Source organism: Peromyscus eremicus, chromosome X (genome assembly GCF_949786415.1).
Source record: "Peromyscus eremicus chromosome X, PerEre_H2_v1, whole genome shotgun sequence".
In the NCBI taxonomy this organism is placed as follows: Eukaryota; Metazoa; Chordata; class Mammalia; order Rodentia; family Cricetidae; genus Peromyscus; species Peromyscus eremicus.
This window is the reverse complement of record NC_081439.1, coordinates 115,791,843-115,804,550: the sequence shown is the minus strand read 5'-3', so window position 1 is coordinate 115,804,550 and position 12,708 is coordinate 115,791,843. Positions and strand designations below refer to the sequence as shown.

Here is a 12,708-nt window from a genome sequence, read left to right as displayed (position 1 = left end):
TTCTTCCCCCATTGAAATGTCCCTCAGTAGCTCACTGAATGAAAACGCCACTGGCAAAATACGTGCCAAGAGTGACTCAAGGAAGGCTTCTTAGGCTCACAGTTGGAGGGTGCAGTCCGCCGTGGAGGCAGCTTCCATTCCGTCTACTCAGGAACTGGAGAGAGGTGATTGGTGATGCTCTGCCCTTTCTCCCTTCTTATTCAGTCAGAGTCTCCACCTCCTGGAATGGTACCACTCACATTCAGAGCATGTCTTCCTTTCTCAGTTAAGTCTCTTTGGAAACGTGCTCACAGGCAAGCCCAGAAGTGTCTATAAATTGTGACTCCCAAGTGTCTATAAATTAAGTCAAGTTAACAGTGTAGATTAATAGTCATGGTGCTTAAATGATATGGCTTGCAGAACTGGTATGCACTAGACAGGTGAGGCAATGGCTGTAACATGGCAAACCAAAAGTCCCATGACAGCTCTTATGACCCATGCTGGGGCCTTCCACTGGCTCACCTCCTTTTTGCTGGTCTCTCTACTCCTTTACTCCCACCCTGAGTTTTCTTGGCCCTTTGGGAGCTTACCACCCCCTTTAAAATTTAAGTCTCTCTCTCTCTCTCTCTCTCTCTCTCTCTCTCTCTCTCTCTCTCTCTCTCTCTCTCTCTCTGTGTGTGTGTGTGTGTGTGTGTGTGTGTGTGTGTGTGTGTGTGTGTGTGTTTATGATGTCTGTGGGCATATGTGGAGGCTGAAGGGAAATTTTGTGGAGTCAGTTCTCTCTTTCCACTTTTTTTTTTGTTTAAGAATGTCGTGCGTGCATATAATGTGTTCTGATCTACCTCTCAGTCTCTTCTCTCCAATTCCTCCCTATCTGCCCCAGCACTTCTCCCTCCCAACTTTCATGTGATCTTTTAGAAACCTAGCAAGTTCATTTACTACTACTTGTATTCCTGTGGGTATAGGACAACCTACTGAAGCATGGGTAACCTCTCAGGACCCACTACCCTGAAAGAAATGGACTCTACTTTTCCTAACAGCTAGGGGTGGGACTTCACGATCTTCTATATCATGCTGGAGTTTTATCTGGATTGGTCTTGTGCTATCTCTCCCTGCACTTGTACATGGCTTCTGGGAATAGAATTAAAGTTGTCTGGCATGTGCAGCATGGGATTTTACCTGCTGAGCTGTCTCAATGATCCTTACTATCCTCCTACCGCTCTTTGTGAGACAGGGTCTCACCATATAGCCTTGGCTGGCTTGGAGCTCACTATGTAGACTAGGCTAGCCTCAGGCTTATAGAGATCCACCTGTTTTGAGTGCTGGAATTAAAGAGGAGCACCACCATGCCCAGCCTTACCACCGTTCTTATCCCATAGTATAAGATCTTACACTGGTCTCCATGGCGTCTCTTCTCCACACTCCACATTATTTTGTTACCCTCCTTCTTCCGCTAATCTTACTCTTCACTAATCTGTTCCATCTGAAGCCTGGAGGTTGAGGAAATGATGGGATTATGTGGAGCTGGTAAGTCTATGGTGTTGTGAATGAGGTTGCTGGTATATTGAAAGCTAGTGACTTGGGGGTGTGAAATCAGCCAGTACCCTTGGAGGGAGGTAGACAGTTTTACTGGCATCAAGTCAGATATGACACAAATACAGAAATATAGTGTCCTTTTTGCTCTCAAAGGATGTTTCCAACATGTTGTCATTTTTTACAGGCACCAGAATTATCTCAGATTTCTACAATATAGTTTTGCTTTGATTTAAGGTTTTCTGAGATCACTATAGTCTTCCTTCATAAAGCATACTTCTATTTTTAGACATTGTTTATATATTTAGCCTCTTAAAACAATTTCTTCATGCATTTTGTTATTTTTGTTCTTGAGACAAGGTCTTGCTGTGTCTCAAGCCGACCTAAAATTCACCTCTAGGCTGGCCTCGAACTTGTGACCTTCACACTTCAGCCTCCTGATTATGGGAATTACAGGTGTATGCCACCACACCTGGCAATTTCCTCATACTTACATGGCTCCTTCCTCTTAGAAAACTTAGTTCCAAAGCTGTCTTCACTCCAAAGCCTTTCCAGGAAATGTAGGACATTTATTTTATGGGAAAATAATAGTCCAGACTAGATATAAGATTGCCACCTCTTTTTCTGGGGCTTCATGCCATATGTTCTATTCTGAAGTCAGGGAAAGGTTAGTTCAGCAAATGGATGTACGATGTCCTCATGGAGACAGAACCACGGAGGCACTGGTAGTGTCTGGCCACAGCCTATCTTAGTAACTTTGAAGGGATTTCAGCCCCATCCAATTGGACTGCTCTCAAGTTGGTTGGTCTGCCAAGCTCCTTGCCTTCTGACTCACCACTGAGGCCGTCTGTTATGGAGCACACAGCCTTCTCTGTCTGCTTCCCTCCTTAGCCTTTTATATGAGGCACCCCGAGCCCTGAGAAAGAGCCAGTCCCCATTCATCAGCCGCTCTCTTGAGTTTGAAGAAAGTGAGGAAAGTCTGGGTGAATTTGGGAAAGAATCTCAAGCATCCCCTGATGAGCACTGCTGCCACTCAAACTGCTGCTAATCTCATGTGGTTTGAGAGGAAATAATGGGATGAGAAAGCTTTGTTCCCCTTTGGGGTGTGTGTGTGTGTGTGTGTGTGTGTGTGTGTGTATTTGTGCTTGTTCATGTGCAGGTGCACATGTATGTATGTGCATATGTGTGCATGCCAAGAGTCAGCCTTGGGTGTTGCTCCTTAAGAGTCATGCACCTTGTTTTTTTGAGGCAGGATCTCTTACTACGACCTAGAGACTGGCAACTAGGGTAGGCTAGCTGGCCAGTGAGCCACGGGGCTACACCTGCCATCACCTCCCCAGCACTGGGATTACAAGCGTGTGCCACCACATATGACTTTGTATGTAGATTCTGTGGCTCAAACTCGGTTCCTCGTGCTTGCATGACAGGCATTTTACTGACTCAGTTCTTTCCGGCCCCAACCAAGCTTTTGTCACTTTAGTTCTGTGAGCTCGGCATCCTGCCACCTCTAGAACTTGCAGTTATGTGAGTTTCCGTTCAGGGGTGCAGAGGGACAGTTTCAGTGGAGGAGCATTTCCCTAGCTTTTGGGAGACTCTGAGCTCCTCTCCAGCATGGAGGAAGGGGGCAGGTCTTTCCTCCAGCAGACTCCTCTGCTCCCTTTTTCTTCATTTGAATAGGCATTGTAATTCAGGTCATGTGGCAGAGACAATAGTCCTTGAAGGGAGGATGAGGGTGTGAGGTAGCTCACTATCAGAACATGCTCTTTTTAGAAAAAAAATGCACAAAAAGATGATTCGAAGATTCATTCCTTCTTAAATTTGAGAGGGAAGGCAGCATGCCACAGTTTGAGATTTTAATCCCAATAGAATTTACACACACAACCAAATAAATACTTTCAAAAGAACTGCTCTCTTATTTTTAAATATTTTTATTTTGTGTATTTGAGTGTTTTGCCTGTATGTATGTATGTATGTATGTATGTATGTATGTATGTATGTATGTGTACCACATGTGTGCCTCCTATATGCAGAGGCTAGAAGAGGCCATAAATCACACAATATTCCATAAAAAGTTGAGCTCACAGGACTCAGAGCAGCTTTTTATTAATACTAGCCTGTGTTTTGACTATTTATTTTAGTGTGTGTGTGTGTGTGTGTGTGTGTGTGTGTGTGTGTGTGTGTGTGTGTATTTCCATCCAGGATGTGTGGTGGACAGGAGCATACATGCCATGGTGTGCATGTGGAGGACAACCTTGTGGAAAATGGAGTCTCTGTTTTCTCTTTCCACCTTTACATGGGTTCTAAATCTCCCATTACATGGAGATTACATGGCAAGTGCTTTCACCTGATGAACCATTTTGGTGGCCTTTTGAAAAATCAGTTTGTTTTTATTTTGTTTTGAAACACTGTCTCATGTAGCCTGAGTCCTCCCCCACCCTGAATTTGGTATATAGCTGAAGCTGGTCTAGAACTCCTGATCTTCCTGCTGACACCTTCTCCCCAATCTCTAGGATTAAAGATGCGCATCACCATGCCTGACTTTATTATCAACTTTTTATTGAACCTATATATTTTACAAAATGGCTGTATTCCTTTAGTAGTGTGCAAAGATTCCTTTTTTTCTACATCAATACTGTTAGCATTTTGTGGATCTGGCCCTCAAATCCAGAGCTTCAAGTGTGCCAGGCAAGTGTGCTCTACCACTGACTTATATCCCCAGACCAATCAATAACCAAACAAGCAGGTATGAGGTGAAAGCCCTTTGATTTGTGGTTCCTTGTGATAGGTGGCATTGGGTATTATGTACTTGCTGGTGACTTATATGTTTTATTTTGAAAACTGTGTATTCCGATTTCTCTTTTGCTCATTTTAAAAATATAGGGTAGGCTTGGTGGTGGTGATGGCACACTCCTTTAATTCCAGCACTCGAGAGACAGAGCAAGGCAGATCTCTTTGAGTTCAAGGTCAGACTGGTGTACAGAGCGAGTTCCAGGACAGGCTCCAAAGCTACACAGAGAAACCCTGTCTCCAAAAACAAAACACTGAGAAAAGTATAGGGTGGTTTTTTTTTTTTTTTTTTTTTGCTATTGAGTTCTTTACATTCCTTATACATTTTGGATATTGACCCCTTAGTAGGTAATAGTTGTAAAAGATTTTCTTTCATTTTGTAGGTTGTTTTTATTCTGTTCATTGTTTCTTGTGTGTGTGTTGGATGTGAGTGTATATGCTCATGTGTGTACATGTATGTCATGTATGTGTGTGCATATGTGTGTGTGTGTGTGTGTGTGTGCATGTACACATGGAGACAAAAAGTCAGTGTTGGGTGCTTTACTCTTTGGCTTTCTTTCTTTCTTTGTCAAGGCAGGGTCTCACTATGTAGCTGGCCTGGGACTCAATACATAATATTCACAGAGATCTGCCTCCTGGGTGCTGGGATTAAAAGCCGGTGCTACCGTGCCTGGCTTTCTACCTTACCACTTTGTTTTTGGACAAAAATGAACCTGGAGCTCAACCTTTTCAGTTAGACTGACTGGCCAGCAAGCCTCAGGGTCACCACTTCCTAGTTTTTGTGTGGCAAACACTTTACCCACGGAACCATGTCTCTACCTCTTGTTTCTTTTGCTATACAGAAGCTTTTTAGTTTGATATAATCACATTGGTCTATTTTTGCTTTTGTTTCTTGTGAATTTAGTATCATGTCCAAAACAAGTTATCACCTGGAACAACACAATGGAGATTTTTATCTGTTTCTTTTTCCCAGTAGGTTTATAGTTTTGGGTTTTGCCTGTAGGTATTTAATCCAGTTTAAGTTGATTTTTTTGTGTGTGTGCGTGGTGTGAAATAAGGTCCATTTTGATTCTTCTGCATGTGTATGTCCAATTTTTCTAACTGCATTTATTGAGGAACCTGTCCTTTCTCAGTTATGTGTTTTTGGTAACTTTGACAATAATACATTGGCTATAAATGTGGATTACGTTTTTTATTACACTTTATTTACTGTGTGTGTGTGTGTGTGTGTGTGTGTGTGTGTGTGTGTGTGTATACATACACATGCATACCAATGCACATGTGGCGGTCAGAGGACAACTTAGAGGAACCAGTTCTTTCTTCCACCGTGGGGGTCCCAGGATCAAACTCAGGTCATCAGCTTTGGCAGCAAGGACCTTAACCAACTGAGTGCCTTGTTGGTCCCCTTTGTTACTGTTTTTACCCTTGTTCTTTGTTATATTTTCCCCTACATTTTCCTGCTTTTTGTTGTTTTAATTGAGTATTTTATATGATCACATTTGTCTCCTTGACATATCAATTACATATATGTATGTATATGTGTGTACATATTTTATTTGTTTGTTTTTATGACATAGAGTTTTGCTATATAGTCCTGGCTGAACTCACTGTGTAGACCAAACTGGCCTTGAACTCCTGCCTCTACAACCAAAGTGCTGAATTACAGGTGTGTGCCACTCCACCTGGCTTCTACTATATTAAAAAAATCTTTTCATGGTTGCTTTAGAGTTTCCAATGTTCCCAATATAAATCCACATCGAATCCAAGTTTATTTTCTTTTTCATATTTGTATATGAGAATATGTGGTATATGTGCTTGTACAGGTATGTATGCATATGTGTGTGCATGTGTGTATGTGTGTGTGTGTGTGTGTGTGTGTGTGTGTGTGTGTACAGAGACCAGAAAAGATGTCATATGTTCTGTTCTATCTCTCTTATTCCTTTGAGACAGGGTTTCTTATGGAACCTGGAGGTAGGCTGGTGGCTAACAAATCTCAGCAATCCTCCTGTCTCTACCCGTATACAATGTTGGCGTTAGCAAGTGGCCATGCCTGGCTTTTCCTGTGGGTGCCTGCATCTGATTAAGTCTTCATGCTTGTGCAGTGACTGCTCTTACCCACCGACTCATTTCTTCAGTCTTCTTCTCTCTCTCTCTCTCTCTCTCTCTCTCTCTCTCTCTCTCTCTCTCTCTCTCTCCATCTGTATCCTCCTCTTCTTTTTTGTGTTTTATTTTTGTTGTTGTTGTTTTTTGAGACAAAACATGATGGTTACTCTTCATTGTTAACACGACTGGATTTAGACTCACCTAGGAGACAGATCTCTGGGAATGTCTGTGTGGGTGTTTCCTAAGAGGATTAACCGAGGAGAGAAGGCCCACTCTGAGTGTTGGAGATACCATGTCATGAACTGGGGTACTGAACTGGATACAAAGGGGGAAAAGGAACCAACAAAGTACCAGCATCATCTGTTCGTTGCTTCTTGTTCCATGGAGATGTGAGGAATGGAGTAGTCTCAGCTCTACAATCCTGCCGCTAAGGAGCTACTTACTGTCAATGATGGGCTCTAGCCCCTCAAATTGTGAGCCAAAATAAGGCCTTTCTTAAGTTGCTTCATGCCAGATATCTGCTTACAGTTATGAGAAAAGTAACAAATACCCAGGGTCTCATGTAACCTAGTCTGCCCTTGAACTCCTGATCCTCTTGCCGTCTCTGAAGTGCTAGGATTACAGGCATGTATCACCACACTGAGCTTCCAATATCATTTTCAAACAACACTACACAAAGATATACTCAATATTCAGTTAGTAAAAGTATCTTTTACTAATAAAGTAGTCCTAATTCTTCCTTCCCGTGCCTTGTATTATTAATACCACTCATTTTACTCACACATAAACATGACTACATGTACACAGATACTCATGTAATCAAATGCATTATTTCTGTTGGTACTAGGGATAGAACCCAGGACCCAATTTTGAATAATTTTTATTAGCTGTTTGTGTGTCTGTGAGAGAAAATGAAAATTATTCTTTGACCATCACTTGTTCCCTCATGAATATTCTTCTCTTCTTTACACAAATGCAAGTTTCTCCCCTCTATCACTTTCCCTCCAGACACTCTCTTATAAGAAAGGAAGCATTTGTTTGAATCTTCAGAAGATTCAGTCCGTGGTCCTTGTCTCTGTTGACTTGGGCCAAACATCATGGTGGCAGCTGTGTGTGGGAGACGAGATAGTTCATCTTGTGGTGGGCAAGACACAAAGGTTCAAGAATTTCTAGGAACATCTCTTGAAAATCAGGCCTACATGGAGCTGATAATTTCCTTCAGGGTGTTGTTTCAGTTGTCTGAGAAAGTCTTCATGTCTGCTTTACTTTTGAATAACAAGTTCACAGGCCGAAGAACTCAGTGTTGGTGGGTTCTTTTCAATGAATGCCAACATTCCCGATATCTGACTTTGTCTCTTGTAGCTGGAGTTTTCCTGCCTGGCCCATAGTCAGGACAAATCTCTGTCACCTGCCAGTCCCACAGCCACTCAGACTCAACCAAGTAAACACAGAGACTTATATTGGTTACAAACTGTATGGCCGTGGCAGGCTTCTTACTAACTGTTCTTACAGCTTAAATTAATCTATTTCTATAAATCCATACCTTGCCACATGGCTCATGGCTTACCGGCATCTTCACATGCCGTTTTCTCATCGAGGCAGCTGGCAGTGTCTCTCTGACTCAGCCTTCCACTTCCCAGCTTTATTCTCCTCCTTGTCCCGCCTATACTTCCTGCCTAGCCAATGGACAATCAGTGTTTTATTTATTGACCAATCAGCAACACATTTGCCATACAGAACATCCCACAGCACTCCCCCCTTTTTTTTTCCAAAAAGGAAGGTTTTAACCTTAACAAAGTAAAATTACATATAATTTGGGAATTTGGGCATAGCTTCTCTTACTACTTCCTGCTGGAAGGGGGCACTGTATCTTATGGGGACACAAAGAAAATTTTAGGATTATGGAATAGTCCATGAGGCTGTATTGTCTGAGCCAGTTGCCTTCAAACCATTTTGGATGTTGGATCATCTGGGCCATGGTGTCATCGGAGACCTTTCAGGGGGTCTTGGCTGGTCAAACCTGATGTATTTTAATCTGGAACAAATCCATAGCCTCTGGCTTTCTGTGGGAACAAAAGCAGAGTCTCTTTTCCAAAGCAACATATCCTTATATCCAAATTTTGAAGTCAAGGTACCTTTAAAATAACATTTTGGCATAACTCAACAGCTTTTACAATCAAATGTTTTTCTGCAGTTAAAAATCCCAAAGACAACACAATCCAGATTCTCTGTGTAATATTCGTCTTTACATGGCTTATTTTTTTATATTAATTTTACTGTCTCTTTAAAGACTTTATTTTTTAAAACTATGTATTTGTTTATATAACTGTATATATCACCTTTTTTGTCTCTTTCAAGCCTACGTATATTTTACACACATTGTAAACTATTACAATGAATCTGTCTTATTGTGAATCTATTGCTTTAAACTGCAGCATTTGTAGGCCGGGCGGTGGTGGCGCACGCCTTTAATCCCAGCACTCGGGAGGCAGAGCCAGGCGGATCTCTGTGAGTTCGAGGCCAGCCTGGGCTACCAAGTGAGTTCCAGGAAAGGCGCAAAAGCTACATAGAGAAACCCTGTCTCAAAAAACCAAAAAAAAAAAAAAAAACTGCAGCATTTGTAAGACTGAAACGGCGATCTGAATCTGTCTTATTGTGAATCTATCTGATGCTTTCACTGTCTCCTCAAATTCATTGGGTTATCGTTAGTCTTCATTTGTTTTACGTGGCACTGGGGATGGAACGCAGGGCCTTGAACATGCTAGGCAAGCACTCGACCACTGTTACACCTGAGCTCCAGCTGCTCTTTCCTTTCACTGTGGCTTTGCCATTTCGTGTTGGAAGCCTGACATGATGTGATGTGCTGGGTCAAAGAGACTGGAGAGCAGGTGTTCAGTACTATGGTGGTGAGGTGTGGAGACAGGGATACGTTCTAGTTTCCCATGATCATGTGTTAGACCCTTGGTGAGCCTGGGCCCCTCGACTGTGCCCTTTACTAATGCTTCTTTCTCACTGTCCATTCTCAGGTGACACAAGATGGCTAGAGGGGCTGAGGTTGCTCAGTTCCTGTCTACATGAGTCTTTCCAGCTGGCTGGAGTTGAGATGTTCTCTTTCCATGTCAGTTAGACTCTCACGTCAGTTAGATTATGAGCTGGTAAAATAGTTTCTCCTGAGGGCTGACATGGTTAGGAATTTAAATGTTCCCATGTTGTTTAGCTACCAGAATATGTTGGTGTCATACTGGCTGCTTTCTTCTCCTTCTGCCTGAAAAAGTAAGGGTATTTCCTCTATTTTTACTGGAACAAAACTCACAAAAGGGTAAGTGTGCTTTCATGACACTGAGCCCCTGAGTGCTCAACTTTCAGATTCATCCGCTCTGAGTGCTCACCAGCTTGTCAGTTACAGCAAAGGTTTTGCTACCCTGGTCTTGCTTCCTGTGGAGGTTTTCTGTGGGTCTCTGTGCTGGTCCATTGTAAGTCTCAATATCCACTCTTCAGAATAGATGTTTTCTATAATCTCATTCCTTACAGATTTATTTCTTTTAGTTTTCATTTCATCCAGCTAAGTGTGTTAGAAGGGAGTAATGACTCCCCAGTCCCTTGAATGCCAAATGAAAAATTAGAAATCATCCCTCCTTGAAAAATGTATTTATTCTTTGAGAATTTCCTTCATGCATACAACAAATTTTGACCACATTCACCACTACTATGTCTCCATCTGAACTTTATGTCCTCTGTTTTTTTAACCCATTGAGTCCAATTTACCCAGGAAGCATATCTGTTTTAAAATTGAAGTGCCTTGTTTTTTCTTAATATGGGCATTTGCATTTATAATTAGTTTCTTGAAGCATCATTTTAATTGAAACCAGTGATTTTCCACTTTTTTTTAAAGAGAAGGTCTCATGTATTCCAGGTGGGCCTTGGACTTCCTGTGTAGATGAGAATGATCCTAAACTCCTGATCCTCCTGCCTCCACTTCCCGAGAACAGTGGGATTCTAAGTGTGAACTACCACACCCAGTTTGTGTGGTACTGGGGATGGAACCCAGGGCTTTGTGCATGCTAGGCAAGCACTCTGCCAACTGAGCTCCAGACCCAGTTTTTGCATTCTGAATTTGCTTTTCAGTCATCCCAAAGCAGTTTCTAGTGGCCTTTATTGTAACTGGATTTTTTATAGGCGGTAACATTTCTGTTCCATCATTGGACTAATTTCAGAGAGCACCAGTTCTTTCAGACCTCTGAATTTACATTTGTAAAGAATAGTTTCTGAGCAATAGGGGAACTGAAAGTAGACAAAAGTGGCTGTCAGTAGGGCCTATAATTTAACCCTTCACTGGTCTCCTTTTTTGTTGTAGGCTCAGTCCTGCTCAGGCTAGCCTTAAACGCACTGTGTACATAAGCTGGCCTCAACCCATCCTTCTGCCTCAGCTTCCTGAGTGTTGGGATAATAGGCATGTGCCTTTATGCTTAGCAAACCCATAGCTTTGGAAACCACCTTATGGCCTTCCAAGTCACTGGTTCCCAACTAAGGTGACATTACCCTTCTGAGCACATTTTTGATGGTCGTAACTGCAGCGTGGGATGGAACACAACTGGCATCTAATGGGTAGAGGTCAGGGATGCTGCTTAACTTCCCTCAAGATGTAGGGCATTCCTCTCCCAGCAGAAACTTCTGGTCTGAAATTCCAATAGTGCTATTATTGGCAGAAATGCATTTAGCCTCTTAAATTGGTCAAAGTGTTTGCCACTTGCCCAGTACCTACCTGTGCAGCATCTCACTACTACTTCACAATGGTCCCTGAAATGTCACAATCTGAAATGAGGTAGGCTATGCCTTAAAACTGAAGCAGCCTGTAAGCCAATAGCACAATTGGGACTACCATCCCCCAGTTCAATTGTTCACCAGAAAGCCAGCGGTTCCTTGGTCCCCTACTTACTTCAGCTACTCCACTTTTCAAAAGTTGGTCATCATGCTTTGTCTTGTGAGTACTGCCACTCTTTGGTATCCACAAGGATTGGCTCCAGGGCCTCCTCAGATACAGATGTTCAAGTATTTTATATAAAATAGTCTAGAATTTATACATGATCTTTTTGCATCCTCTCCTACACTTGAGATAATCTCTATGCTGCCTGCCTGTGTATGTGCTCCATGCTAATAATTGTTACACTATTAAGTATTACTTGTGATTCTGGAAACTGAACCTAAGACTCCACACATGCCAGGGCAAGTGCTCTACCTCTGAGCTACACCTTCAGTTTTTATTTTCCCATTTTTTATTTTGAGACTGGATCTGACTAAGTTACCCTGGCTGGCCTCAAACTTGAAGTCTTCTTACATCAGGCCCAAGGGTAGCTGGGATTAGAATCTTGTGTTATATATACTATATAATTTAAGAAATAATGACAATGGGAAAGTCCATATGGATTCAATTCAGGCGACCTTTTAAACCTATTTTCAATCTGAAATTAGCTGAATCCTGTGAAAGCTGAAGCCCTATGGAATCCAGCTAATGTGGAAGCCACAGGCACACTGTAAGCTGTGCGTTTCTGCCTTTTTGGTAGACTAATGTGCTTCTCCTAGCCATACGTGTTTCTCTCTGTCTTGTAGGTTCCTATTTAATGTCTTCATCTTCAGATATGGTGGAAGTTCCCTATCTGTAAGCAGCATAGCCATTAACATAGGAAAGATCTTTCAATGAATTAGAAGACGTGAAAAAATATATAAATATAACATATAGCAAAAATAGTAACTTGGTCATGTATAATTGCTTGAAATGAAGGTTTTATATGCTTCCAGAACAGGCTGAGAAATGGGGGATGATCTTAGAACTGGTGGGAAAAGAGAACTTGTGGGGTCCTACATTGGTTGTTGTGCCTATAGATTTTATTAGCTAGGTGTGGTGGCATACACTGACAAAAAATTTCAGCACTGTAGAGGCTTAAGCATGTGGATTATGGTGAGTTTGAGGCTAGTTCGGGCTACATAGTAATTTCCAAGCCATTCTGGACTAGAATAAGACTTTGTCTCAAACCAAGAACAAAAAAGAATTTTGTGTTATTAATAACAGATAACTATTGAATTGTTCTCCTCATTAAATTCTTCACAGTACTGTCTCCTCTTCTATATGAATTGTTCATATGGGCACTCTTTGTTTTTATTGAAAGACCAATTTTAATCCTGCTTAAAAATGTACTATATACTATGATTTTGTTCCATAAATGTCTTATCAGAAACAATACAGAAACCAAATCCTTAGTGTTTTGTGTCATAATTATCTTTGAATTCTCCTAGTCTTGAATCTCTATG

The 12,708-nt window shown here is 41.8% G+C and overlaps 1 protein-coding gene across 5 annotated transcripts in view; it reads left to right on the top strand.

The window, feature by feature from the left end:
* The window catches only part of Arhgef6 (Rac/Cdc42 guanine nucleotide exchange factor 6), a 121,583-nt gene that overhangs the window by 55,858 nt on the left and 53,017 nt on the right, over positions 1–12,708 (top strand). For 2 of the 5 annotated variants that reach the window (XM_059250489.1, XM_059250488.1), the window contains exon 1: positions 11,255–11,383. The exons of the other annotated variants lie outside the window; for them this stretch is intronic. In XM_059250489.1, coding sequence (XP_059106472.1) covers positions 11,372–11,383 — 12 coding nt within the window. In that variant the 5' untranslated portion in view covers positions 11,255–11,371. Of the gene's footprint in view, positions 1–11,254; positions 11,384–12,708 lie in introns of those variants that run through there. 5 annotated transcript variants of the gene reach the window in all.